Below are 14,367 nucleotides of genomic sequence, written 5' to 3' on the forward strand. Positions count from 1 at the left end.
ATTTCTCTTTTCTGATAGGGCACTTGAGCCAATACGCTTCCAATGGAAGGTACCATACTTTATTCACTGAGCTATTGGCTTCCTCTTTTGAAGCCTCAACATTTCTCATTATGACATGGCTAATAAAAAGTGTTACAAATGAAGCTTGATCTGTAAAACGTCAATGTAAGTAGGCACTATTGATTCTTCAGCTATTTCAGAGACAATTGTAATGAGAGCAACCATATAAAACATATTAAATAGTAAAATTCATTCAGAACAAACAAACACACAAAAAACGTTTCCCACACTGCTAAAACAGCTTTCTATTCTGGGCCTGTTTAAACTGAGGTGAGACATGAAACCTTGCCGTTGAAGTCTCATTCCGTACTCATGGAACTAATGGGTGTCTCTTAACAAACTTGAACTTTTTTCATTATGACTCTGTAAAAAAGTGTGATAAATGAAGCTCCATCTGCACAACAACAATGCTAGATAAGCAGGGATGTAATGCAATGAACTGAAACATAAAACAACATTTTGAAAGAGTAGATAACATTTATAACTAAAATGCTATCATTGTTTCTCCCACTGCAAGAACAATGTGCAGTGGAGGGGAGGGGGTGGATCTAACACTTGTTGGGAGACAGGTGTAGGGCGAAACAGCAATGCTCTTTTTCGTAATTTTAAACACTTAATCTACCTCTTATCTGTCTGCGGCAGCCCTGATTGCCTGGGTGTCTGTATCACCCTGGGTGCACCTCTGTAGGAAAGTGAGGTGGCCTTGAAAGGAAATGGTTAGAAGGATTTCCTAAACCCTCGAGGAAGAAAAACAAGGTTATAAGAACGATTTAACACACACAAGGAAAGGCAGCCATAGGCATGCTGGTGTGCGGGTTTGTTTAGTTATTGATTTAGAGATTGGTTCCTTGCATCAGCCACAGTACACAAGCAGTTATTTTTAGGTTTTCTATAAAAAAAAGGGGCATGTTAATGTTAATGTGTCACAATAAATACTACATACACACTAACACTATCCTAAGCAGCTATATTAAACTAAAAGAGTCTTTAAACATGAAAAACAGTCTTTTAAACTAAAATGAGTCTTTAAAAAATGAATGAGTCCCTATGAATTGCACTTTATATTCTCAAACTATATACTCACGTCCTTACTTGGAGAGACGCTGGCCAGGTCTGTTACAAGGTCGTTTCATCTTCAGCTGGTTATGTTCTGGATCTGATGGGTTTTGGGATAGCAGGAAGGGCAGCAGTAATGTGTTAGGGCAGCCAAAGAGCCTCTTTTTAACTGGGCAACGTAGTTCTCTGTGATAATAACGAATCAATAAATAATGAAAACATTTTTAATGCAACATGTTTACCGAATAAAAAAACTTTTTTTTTTTTGGGTGGGGTGGGTCTTTTTTTTTGGGTGGGGTGGGTGGGTCTTTAACCCCACGTTCCCCTTTGTTTATAACTCCACCCCAAACCCCTCCCCACACGTCTTAACCCCTTATCCCTCTCCCATATATATATATTTAAATACATTTGGTATGTTTTCAGCAAAACCAATTCTTTAATAATGTTGTTCATTATTTTTAATTAGTTTTTTTTTTTGGTTAAATAATTTATTTTCAAATATTCAGGTATAAAATACATATACAAGGCACATTTTACAAACAAATCATCACTAAACAGCAGTTACTACAATTTAAGTTATTTTTAATTTGTTAATATATATCACTGTATACCGGCCTGTGTACCGGCCTGGTGCAGCCCGGCACAATATAAGCAGCATGGGTGTGCCCTGTCAGGGATTACTGGCCCAGCCCAGCATGACCAGCTGCATCAGCATGGGCTCCTGTGCTTTCTCTCCACCAAGGCCATGCTTGGCAGCAGCATCTCAGGGAGTTTTGCGTTCCCTTCTGAGATGGGGGTGGGCTGGGGATGGTCACCTAGGACTCCAGCAATGGTTAATGTCAATGTTTGGAGAGAGCTGGGCAGCTGGACACATACAATACTGCGATGGTTAAAATAGTTCTGTAAAGTTATATTTTGTACTGGGTAAAGTGATGCTGCATTTAAGCATCCACTGTGTATGTGCCAACCACTTTCAAAGACATGCAGAAGATGCTGCAAGAACAGGATCACTGTGGCCGCTGCTGTCAAGCTCTCACCCTTTTCTCACCCTGTTCTCCTTCAACTATCCTTCCTACATTCCTACATTTCCATCCACTGTCTCTCTTCTCTCTCCCTCACATTTCCTTTTCCGTCTCCCTCTGATGTTTTTCTCTTTACTACCTACCTCAACCCTCGTATCATTGTTCTCTATCTCCCTCCTTCACACCAGTACTACTCTTGCCTCTCCACACTACTAATGCACTCCCCTCTGCAAACTACTACTCTCCCCTTTCCACAATATTACTCTCATTCCACCAACACCTTCACCCACAGTCACCCTCCTGTCACGCCCCCGTCATCTTTTCATCCACATCCCTAATCTCTTTGTTAAACTGACTAACCTTACACTCAAAACTAAATACTATCCTATTTGGCGTGATACGTCCGGCAATGTAACCCCAGCTGGACCTCACCTTACTGTATGTAACGAAGCTTTGCAACCTTCTTGCTGCCTCTGCGCCCAGTTACCCTTGTGTTTGGTGCGCATTACAAATAAATAAATTACAAATTACAAATTACTACTTTCTCCCACCAACCTATACCTCCCCTTACACATTACTCCTCCATGCTTTTCTGCTCCATCCTTCCTCCACCTGACCTCTTGGTGTGCCTTCTACTTCTTTTTCTTTACCCACATACTCCACACCTTCTTGGTTCCTTCCCTCCCTTTTATCCTCTTCCCCTCTTCCATAGGCCCCTCCCTCAGCTGGTTCCACTGGGCAACGGCTGACTATTGTTTTCCTTGGGGAGGTTTTATAGGCACGAAAACATATGGGCCTTATGCCCACCCCCCTTTTTTTACATGGCTCCACTTGTCTCAGGCAATAGCAGTCTAGAAGCATACAATATCACAGTTCGTGTGAGGTTTTTCTAGATGGTTAGAAAAATCGGCTCAGTCACAGTATTGCTCTGTGGCCCCCATTGCAGGTGAGGGCGATGTCTCTATGTGTGTGAACCGTGCTGGAACACTCTATGCATTGGCTAGTGATGGAGTTGTTGTGGTCTTGTAGTAGCTTGGTTTGTTCAGGATGATATGCAACGTGCTCTTCTCTTTTTATGTTTGGGGTGATTGTTTGCTGACAGCTCCACCATACCAGCTGCTGGTATTGGAAGTCCTATGGAATAAACATTAAAAATCTGGCCAGAATTCGGGAAATGCAGGTATGGGGTGATTGACAGTGTTATGTATTCCATACATAAAGGCACACAAAGAAGTTACATGGACAGGGACTCAACCAACTCCTATACCCCTCCTCTCTGAGGCATGACTGGCTCTGGGAATCCCAGTGGTAAGCCTCCCAACTCAGACTTAGAGGGGTCACCTGTCATGGCCAATGTCAAAACCAAAATCCTCCTGCACCTTCACACCGTTCCATCTTCACTGGCCAAGCCACCCTCGCAGGCACACATGAAGGACATTCTTAGATCCAGGAGGGCTGGGGAGGGGCTAGTTGGTCACACTTCTGGCACATTAGGCATGTAGTACAGGCTGGAAGCAAGGTGGCCAGTACACTTCCTGGTTCCCCCAAGATGTACGACCATTAGGCCACGGACATCTCTGTGAGCTGCACAACATTCGATGGGTGTGGTTCTCTATGAAAGCCACACCCCTAGCATGCGGCTCCTCTTCACGTTATTCTGCAACAACAGCATAACGCTTACCACGGACTCCAGCTCCTCAGCTCCTCAACCTGCAATGAAGAACAGAGTACTCTGAGCATCGGACCGGATCGCAGCAGTAAAGACTTCAAACATTTTCCTGATACTACTCGGCCCTTCACGGCTCTCCCTGAAGCTCTGGTGTCTGCACAGGCTTCATCCCTCAATCAGCGCCAGCTCTATCCCTCACTCAGCATGCAGTTCGCTCCGCTCCAGAGTCGTGCGCGGATACCTGCAACAAGGAAAAAGGCATTAGGCATTGACTACAAGCACAGGCAAGCAAGCAGCCTAACGACACCGCAGCAGTTGTTATTTTTATTTACTTTATTACTTACTCGAAAGACACACGCCCGCATGTTGCTGCAGGAGCAGCTTTACCATGGCCCATCGGGTGCACAGCTAACACCTGAGATGGTTGCCCAGAAGGGACACAAGGGACATCCTGCACTCCATGAAGTGTAGAAGACAGTTTGGGGGCCAGTGCCCCGATCCCCAAGGACTTATATCAAACCACTGAGCACACCTAGGCCCAAGGGCCCCAGACAGCAGCAGACCAGTCCACAAGGGCTCATGAACATTCACAAGACTGTCACCACACAGAGCATAAACGGGCCACAGCCATTCTGGGCCTGAAGACCAGTGAAGGAACTGGAGTGAACGCAGACAGGGGAACAGCGCCCCTGCTATAAACGGAGAGCTCAGCATCATATACACGCAGGTGAGCCTGAGCCCAGTACCCATAGGGAAGGCACAACAAGGGTCGGGAAATACAGTAACCCAGTGAGTCACACTTATCCTTTCCCTTTAGGAGAAGCCCTAACTAACCATGTTGGTTGCCCAGAAAGGCTCCAACCAATCGCCCTGAGACTCCAGGTGCTCCCGCAGAAAGCCAGGTACAAGGTAAGCATTACATCACCATTCCCTGTTGATAAGGTTGCATCTCTGAACCTGTCACAACTTCATACATATCAAGTACTTACTGTTAAATATAACTGTGATGAATCAACTTCTGGGGCACCAGTGGTCCAGGGATGAATATCAGTTTCTAAACCCCACACCTCTACTACACCCGAAGAGATCCAAACAGATTGGAATACATGTGAACTATAAGACATCCTTGTCCAATGTTTGGTAACGTGGATGGAATGGCAGGCTTATCTCTGCAAGGTCGTGGATCATTGGTTAGTTGCAACACAGCGATAATACAATTGTTACCCAATGCCAAAAGGGACTGTCCAGTCAAGGTTGTATACAAATATCTACATGATTATTACTACAACCGACAGTTCTAGCACAATACAAATACGACCACCCTGTGAAGGAACACAGAGGACAGACAGTTTCACGAAGGAAAAAGAATGCACTCTGGATACTGACAGAAGGGTAGTTGGTAAAGTAATCAGTCTTACAGTTCAAGATTATTTGGTTTCAGCACCAAGGGGGCAAAAGGTTTGTAATCATCTATAGGTGCCTTTGGAGAAAGACCAGGGGGTCAGAACGACAATGTAGCTGGTGCTGAAGAAGTCCTTGGTGCTCGACAGCGTTGAGGTGGTTCCAGGGCACTTTGCAGCCCTTGAGACAGTGTTAGTGGCAGGAGACAGCTGCGGGTACCAGGCGGTAGGCAGTCCGGCAAGTGAGACCGGACGGACGTCTGTGGCGGCTCAGGACCAAGAATCATTGTCTCTGTGCTGATTGGCAGATCTGGAATGCTGATCAAGGTGTCTCGGACGGCTCTGGCGATGGCGACATGACAATAGTTAACGGCTCAGCCAGATGTGGTTCAAGGATTTGACTGTTTCGAAAATGTCCTTAAAAGATGGATGCTGGATGATGCTTGTGTGGCACTCCTCCTAGCTTCTTTGCATGTCTCATGTCCTTTCAAGATCGATGGCCCAAATTTCAGGAGAGTATCTTGAGGCAACAGCCTTGTCTTTAGTTCAGATACTCTCCGGCACTTCCCACATAGGATGCTTGCTGTCAGAACCTAGCAGGGCACGCTGTGTGCTGGCAGGGTACCGGTACTGGAGCTGCTAGATGGGTCCGCTGATTCTGATATATCTCCCTAGGAAATGTTTAGGGGAGGGATCTTGCTCCCCTCTTGGAACTCCTAGCCTTCCTTCACTGGCAGATGTAAGGTAAGCTGTACCTTCAGCTCGGGTCCAAATGAGTCCTTCTTCTTACTCATTTCGAAGTCTACAGATGATCCGCTAAGTGAGGCGTTCAGCCCTCTTTTGAAGCCAAATGGGCCTCAGTGATTGGTGTAGGCTAAGTCCATCTTAATGAACCAATCCTGGGTCCCCGCCAAGAATCCTATGTTATGCATGAGGCCAAGACTAGAGTGCTCTGCAACAGGACAGACAAGGGGGTGACAACATATACCTAAATCCCACCCATCTCCCTGTATGTTGTAGATCAAAGTGTCTGTCTGGTTAACTGAGTCCTCTGTGACTCGTGATCAAAGTGCAGGGTTTACCTTAAAGTTTGTTTTGGGAGCAGACTTCCTGTCTCGCCCAAACCCCATAATTCTCCCCTCTGAAAGGGGTCAGCTCTGCAGGGGTTTGCCTACAGTAAATAGTAGACCCAGACATGCATTTCACTGCCTTTCATGCAGATGGGTGGGAACTAGCTTCACGTTGACATGTTGATACTAAAGGGGTGTTAGCTCCATCTTCCCTGTTGTTTATTCTGCCATCCAAGCCCCTTCTCTAGGCTTGCTTCAATTATCTTGTTAGTATGCACTGCCACCAGCCGGAGTACAAAAGGAATGCAGATCCATGGGGCCTTTAATATTTAAATTAGGCTGCCCATGTTGGAGGAAGGTGTGCCTTCCCCCTCCCTCTTTGAGATGCTTTGATGCACCTGGGGATGTCACTTTCCAGCTGAATATGACAGGGGAAGATGGTGCTTCTAGTCTGTCTCTTCCCGCAGCACATGTAACTATGTGTTTTGTGTGGGAAGCAGATGGACTGTGTGTGGAATGGTTTCACACAGTCCTTGTAGGTTGGTCTTCCATCATTCCTTTTCATTATTAAAAAATCAAAAAAGCCCAGGTGAGTGCACTCTTACAGTGCGGATGGTCGAATTCCTCAAAATAACACAGCCAAATAAGCAGAGAAAACATGCTATCTTGAAGGTTTTACTGAAAACAAAATAAATTAATACAACAGAGCTTTGGATATATGTTTTCATGAAAATGTGTGCAACATTGTATGCAACTGAAATGGTTGTATTTTGCAAGGAAATGATACACAAATGGGGGTTATAGTATATTTCTCAAAATAACAAAATATGTTTTCATTGTAATTAAAAGTAAAAATAGTTTAAGTTACATAGGTTTCTGTTACATCGGACAGACCATATGGTGTGTAGCTTTGAGATTCCGTGAACCAGTGAACCACTGTTTACCCAAAACCATATGTTTGCAAAGAAGCCAACTCTTTTTTGAAAGCATTACTTTCCAGACTCCCATAACAATCATTTTGTGTTTTCAGACAATAGGCCTGTTTTTAAAATATGAAAAATAAGTCAAAATCAATTCCGGGATCTGAGGTGTCATGCTCTTAGATTTTTTAAGATAATTTGGAAGGACAATCCAGTGAATTGATTGACCATTAGATATAACTTCAAAAGAAGCAGAGTCTTGAGTCTTACTGTTTTGTTGTAAGCATTGCAAAATCATAAACATCACTCCCTACATTGGTGAACGTGCATGGGACCACAATAGTAGTAATTCAAGAGCAGGACCATCAACATCTGCTGTCGTCCTAGCGGCGGAACGCTTTTTTGGACACAGCCTCATAACTCTTTGGAAGAGTAATTGTGCAGCACATTAAGGACGTGAAATGGCACAATATCCTATTTCATGCTGCCAGACAGGATTTCAGAAGGTTATCCGCATTCTGGAGCATTGTTTCTGCTGAAAGGCAAGTCAGCAAAATAGAACTCTAATATGTCTTGTTGCTGAGCCAGCTTCCTGGTTGTTTTAAACACCATTCACCACCCAGAACTGTGGCAGGAGAGAGAATGCCTGGGCATGATGGATATTGTTGAACAAGTCATCCAATTTGTATATTTCGATTGATTAATTTTTGATTCGTTTAAAATGATTTGGTTGCCTTGTCTGACATGTGTAACTGTAGCCTGAACATCATGACACACCTTGTGGAAGTTTAACTTTCATAATATAAAGTGTATAATATAATTGCTAGTGTGTTGCATTATCTCCTCAGCATGTTTTGTCACATTTTGTGCAAGGAATATATAAGTATTTAAGACTTTGGCTAAATATATGTATGTTAAAATGAATTACATTCTCCTGCATTTATATAGAATGTTGCTCATTGTTTTGAAACATCATATCCTTGCTTATTGACCAAAAGGAGATTGGAATAAAATGTCATAGATCATTTATTTTTCAATCTATCATCTAAAGTTCTTTTTTTCTCTTGACTGAACTCATTTAACTGAGTGAATTTTCAAAAGTGTTTTTCCTGAAGTGGCAATTCTTTGTATAGCCTGTTCTACTATTCCCTTGCCTTTAACTACTCACCCCTAAAAAGTCACCCCTACAACTCCACCCCAGCTCCCTAACCATAAACACTTTACCATTATTCCTTCATGTTTAACAAACAATGGGCCTCATTACAAGTGTGCCGGCCCCAAAACAACGGTGCCGGTAAACGGCAGCGTTGTTTCCGGACCAGCACACTACGGATTTACCTGCCGGAGCCACTGTACCCGACAGGGCTGACCCTGCTGGGAACAGCGGCCACTGGAGTCATGCCATCCCGGAAGCACTGGCACCGTTAACAACGGGTGGGGTGCCGGTGCTTCTGTGGTCCCCATTCCCTATGTGAATTTGGACTTACAAATTGCTGTCGCCTGACTTCCCGGACTGCCGGGGTTGTAATCCCCCAATGTTATCAGGAAGTAGGTCACCAGTAATTATTTACGGGTCTGGCGGCAACCCACCAGTATCACCGGCATGGTTACCGCTGGACCCTTATGTGGCCCAATGACTTGCCACTAGCCCTCAATGCTTCATTCTTAATCATTCATCCTTTTCCTTGTTGTGCCTAACCCTTCATTAAAAAAACTGCTCCCCTATCTCTTCATCTTTTACCATTCAACCCACCCTTAAACATGTAACCCTAATATTTCAGATCCAACCCTTCACCCAAATCCTTCATCACTAATTCCTCTCCCTAAAAATGTCCCCCCTGTCCCTTCACTCCTGACCATTAACCTCTTCTTCTTTTTTTTATTGGTTTGGCTGAAAATTCAACCTTTCAATTTTAATTTTGTACATACATACAATTCTGTTTTTGGACAATATTTAGAATCAAGCTAAACTTCACAGAAATAGAATAAACATTCATACCTTAAAATTACATTATACACACATTAACCTCTTCCGTTGCACCATAGTCATTCATGCCTAGCCTTTCATTCATTGATGCTTACCTAACACTTCACTTGTCTCTCTTCACCCTATCCCTTGATCCCTAGGCCATCATCTCTAGGTGTTGACCTTTTACCATTTCCAACTAAGGGGTTTTCCAGAGGTTGGTCTGTATAAAGGCACATGTCCCCTGGCTTGCCAGTCCTCACTGGCTCAAAATTGCATGATTTAAAGTTTTACTGGGTCCCAGCGGCTATATACACATTGATGATAGATAGTGGGTAGCTTTAACATTTTAAATTGAATATTAGAGTAGGATGCTGGGTCTCTACTCAACTACTTTATTGTTAATTTGGCATCTCTACATTTTTTTATTAGTTTCTTTTAATGGGCATACATTATCTATAAAGAGATATAAATATACAAAAATGTAAAACAAAAGAGTGAGAGCATTATGAATGTGTTTCTATTTAATAGTACATCAGACAATAGATTGCATGTGTGCACAGTTGTTGGTTTAGTGATAAAACTGTGAAGGGAAACTATTAGTAGCATCTAATGTTTATCATGCACACAAGTGTAATAATCATTGACACATAGATTCACCCAGAAGGTAGACCAATGAGAATATTTCTGTCCAATATAAGCCTGTCAGCTGTAAACTAGTAGTTTGTCTTGCACTAAAGTGCAGAGACCCAATTTTCTTTATAGTCTTGCTTTGGGTGCAGCACTATTCTGTGCCAGAACAACCTGCCATTGCCCCAGGGGTGGCGGTTTGGATCAGGCATGCACAGTATAATGTAAAACATGACATCCTCTCATGCCACCTTCCCACATGAATGTCTTGCTTCCTCGATCAAGACTTGCAACCTTGTAATCCTCTTTGATTGTGAGCTCTGACTGCTATAATTCATAACTACCGCTGCCTCTGATGTGAGTATTATCCTTCAGACATGTGTCTACTTTTAGACTCACCATTCTACAGAAACTCTAATCTCGACCCTAGTGCTCAGCAACCTAGGCTGTTGCTCATGCCAACTAGTATGCCTCTCTCAGTATTCCACTCTCTACAAGCACCAGATTCCCACATACTGTACCTACTGATACCATGTTGGTTGACACCCTTTGCATAACCCCTCCCTTTTCAAGTTCCTTCTCCTGGTCTTGCAAAGCTGTCAATGGCCTGGCTCTTCATTACCTGAATGATCTTATCGCTACCCAGTCAATTTACTGTTAATATAAGTTAATATCATATATAACCATTATCTTTATTTATTCACCATATAATTACCTCCAATATCCTCTGCAATCACCCTCACTGCCCCATGCCCCCTTACCTCCTCTCCCTACTACTCTTTTTTCCCTACTAAAACGTCTCCTTTTGAATCTGCTTTCCATCAAAATAATATCATTGTGACTTTTTATCTTGCCAACGTTCGGCTTAAACTTCGGCTACTTAACAAACAGAGTGCTTCCACTACCCTCTCCCTCATCCGTCCTATCTTCAAACCCTGCAGTGTTATTTAATAATTTATGTTCGTCTATTTGGACAGTCCACCTCCTAAGTTTGAAGCATCTGTGTGTTCAGGTTAAAGTTACCTTTGTAAATCACCTGTTATTTTCTACAAATTGATTTAATCTGTTCTGTCTCTGGTCTATGCCAGTTTGTTCATACCCTCATAAACTGGCTCACCGGTTGTTTACGTCTTTGTGCTATTGTACAGGTACCCATTCAGGAAATTCCTCTGTCATCTTTATATGTGTTATTTCTGATCGAAATTGACATCCTTGTTTTTCAAATAAATACAAACTATTTTGCAAATGCAAATATGTGTGTCTATTTCAGAATGGACGTAGCATTTTCTGCATACCCAAAGCGTTTGATATATTACGCCGCAGGCAACAGTTTCCTTGATAGTCTCTTCCAGTTTTTAGATAACTTAGGGCTACACTGAGCACTAATTGCTCCTTCAATGCTTAGTGACCATGTGAGCGGCAACACACAATTGATACATTGCTTCAAGTGTAGCAAAATAATAAGGCGCGTCCGTTTCATAATCCATTGTATCGCTTAAGTGTCTGTAATGCACACTTTGCAATTCACAATGTTAAATTGCAAATTGCTATATTGCTTGGTGCTCCGCAGTACAATTTCCCTTGCACTTTGCTGGTTTGCGAAAACTGAAACTCGTTCATACATAATGACCACCATTGGTTCCAATGATCTGATCATCTTAAGTCTGTATGGTGTTTCTCATCTTAACCACATTGAATATTCTTTTCAAGAGTACATAAATCTAAATCACTGTTATCGTGTTCACAAGTCTATGTTTGCCTCTGGAGTTTTATTTGTAACTGTTTCCTGTGATCAATTAACTGCTCGTCTAGCCTCAACTCGAACTCTCTGCCTTTTTCCCCAGTACCATTTCAACCCTTCCCAGTCTGTCCTTGTCATGGAGGGGGAAGACATTGAGAACATGGAGCAAGCACTCCAGAAGGTCTCCTACATCAACTCGCGACAGTTCCAGACTGTGGGCATCCGGCACCTGAAAGTCTCCTCTAAAATCCAGTAAGTGTTGCGCTCAGTTTGCAATCTTCCCACTTTCCCGGTCGTTCTATGGGAAGTAAAATGTTTAAAACTTTATGAAAGAATATGAAGAAGCACATTTTGAAAATGATGCCACTTATTTATTCGAGGGTTGTATCTAATGTATTCAGCATTGCAAAGTAAAACAGCCAAAAGCCAAGTATGCCTTTGGATTCATGCAACCAATATAGTTTACAACTGGTATTTATTGTGAGTTCCTAAAGGTGTTTTTATTTTATTTTTTTAATTTTTATTTTACGTTGGAATTTAGACGATTGACAATGGGAAATCAGATGTACAGTTATGTCTCTGCCATCTTCTGCCACTATCTACCTGTCCTTATCCTATTGGTGACAATGTGCTTTCACAAACCCCGTCCCCTTCCCACAGCTGGCTCAAATGCATTTGTTTTCCTCCGTTGCTACCTGTGATCTTTTCAGACACTGGCAAACATGTCTCTCAGGCACATAGAATATCTCATGCTTTTAATGAGCCCTTGTATGTTTTCTTTTACATTCCCATACACCTGTGCTGTGGGGGTAAACACGTGACTATAGTGAACACATGATTTGCAGAAGGAGGTCCTTTAAGCACTGGCACTGCAAATACACTTGCTGACTCATTATGGGTAAGGCGCTGAACCCCCATTGCCAGACCCATGTAACATCAGCCAGTCAATGCTGATGTGTTGGGAACCTCCTTAACACTTATACATGCATGGATGGTCTGGTTCTTCACCTGCACACAATTCCCTATTGTGAAACAGAGACTCGTGCAGAGGGGAATGTGTGCACTATATGTGAGGTTCCCATTGCACCTCACATCTTGCACCTTTGTGGCGTTTTGTTGTGTAGAACCTGTATAGGGAGAATGTGGAGTTAAACAGTGCTTCATGTCATTGATCTGGTGGAGAACAATGGCCATGTTCCTTTGATTGGTGGCTTTCTTTTTTTCACTTGGCAACTGCCATTTTGTAAATCAAAGGCAGTTAAATAAGCAATGCAGATGTTGGGGAAACTCCAGCCTGCTGAGACTGATCCAAGTTATGGATCCACCTGCCTTTTGTCATTTCTGTAGATATAAAACACGCCAGACAATATGCATGAACAGAGTCCGAATTTACTTGAATATCTACCGCTGTTTCAAAATGTATCAATTTAATCTTTTCAAATGTGTATGTTATCTCAACTCTCAAATCATGCCCACGTTCTGTGAAACAGCTTTAAGGATGCAAGTTTAATGTGGCATTATGCTAAATTAATAATACATTTAATATGTGCATGTTTTGGTCTTGTGCATAGTTGCAGCTATCGTGCCTTCTGGCCACAACAGAGCACTGTAATAATATTATCTGTCTATTAACATTTACATTGTTGTTTTGACTTGACGAATATGGAACAATGGTTCACCCTTTGGGTTATTGAATACTCTCTACAGGCCTAGGAGAAGTTGCTCAACTCTGTTTGGAGGAAATGTATAAAGAATATGGGGAAATTCTGCATTCTATATGGAATCATAGCACAAATAGTGTGCTTTATGCTGAACTCCAGCCTCTAAGCGCTTTATAGGGACTGGGCACCAAACCTGTTCTGTTCAGTATATACCTGTTTACAAGACCAGAGCTTTGCCCTTGAGCTATCGTCTCCATCCCACAGATATTGCGATTGATGTATTCCCCATACACACGCGGGACATTCTCCCTCAATGACAGAATATGCAACTCTGCTTCAGAAACAGCTCTTGACACATGACACATTGCCCTATCTCAAGCATCAACTACCTGAGCAATAAAAGCCCCTAACCCCTTACCACTGGCATCTATCGTTAGCTTCACTGGTCTGCCTACCACATGCCCTCCTAGGCACAGCACATCTCAGAAACATTCCTTAATAAGCCTCGCGGATCCTTCACACTCAATGTCCCACTTGAACTGTGTACCTTATTTATTAGCAAACATAAAGTTTCAGTAATATCAGAAACATTATTTTGAAATGTGCTTTGGTATTCTGAAAGGCGTAAGTTCAAACACACCTCGGGCCTCATTACATGGATGGCGCTAAGGGAACCGGTGCCAGTAATCCCTTAGCGCCATAATACAATGTCCCTTAGTGTGTCCCGTCCTTAACGTGTGGCCAGACCACACGGTAAGGAAGGGACCCACTGAGGGACTTCAGGGCAAATAACGGTACCGCTAATAGCGGTACCGTTATTAGCTCCTTCCCCATTCCAGTTGAGACCTATGGGGGCTCAAATGGGAATGGTGAAGGGCCTTGGTGAATGGGGAATTACCGCCCTGCCAACCTTGGAATGGGGCAGTAATTCCCCTATTCACCGAGGCGGAATCAGTAAAATACCGGCGGAACCATGGTGCTACTAGCGCCATGGTTACCACCGTCCGTGTAATGAGGCCCCTCATCTTGGTTTGTGTGTGCGCTAGTCTTCTGTTATTGCATTCATAGCTTCATGCATAGGTCTGTACACTTTGCCCTTTGCTAAATATTTTTGGTACTCTACTCATTACTCACTAGACTTACACCTAGTACACTCTATCATCAAAGCTTCA

The 14,367-nt window shown here is 42.9% G+C and overlaps 1 protein-coding gene across 1 annotated transcript in view; it reads left to right on the plus strand.

Annotated features, from left to right (window-relative positions):
* CLSTN2 (calsyntenin 2) overlaps positions 1 to 14,367 on the plus strand; it is a 3,665,407-nt gene that overhangs the window by 3,258,118 nt on the left and 392,922 nt on the right. The window contains exon 12 of the mRNA XM_069617773.1: positions 11,638 to 11,786. Within this exon, the coding sequence (XP_069473874.1) occupies positions 11,638 to 11,786 (149 nt within the window). The remainder of the gene's footprint in view (positions 1 to 11,637; positions 11,787 to 14,367) is intronic.

The sequence above is a fragment of the Ambystoma mexicanum genome, chromosome 10, assembly GCF_040938575.1.
Source record: "Ambystoma mexicanum isolate Mex_15411 chromosome 10, UKY_AmexF1_1, whole genome shotgun sequence".
Taxonomy (NCBI): Eukaryota; Metazoa; Chordata; class Amphibia; order Caudata; family Ambystomatidae; genus Ambystoma; species Ambystoma mexicanum.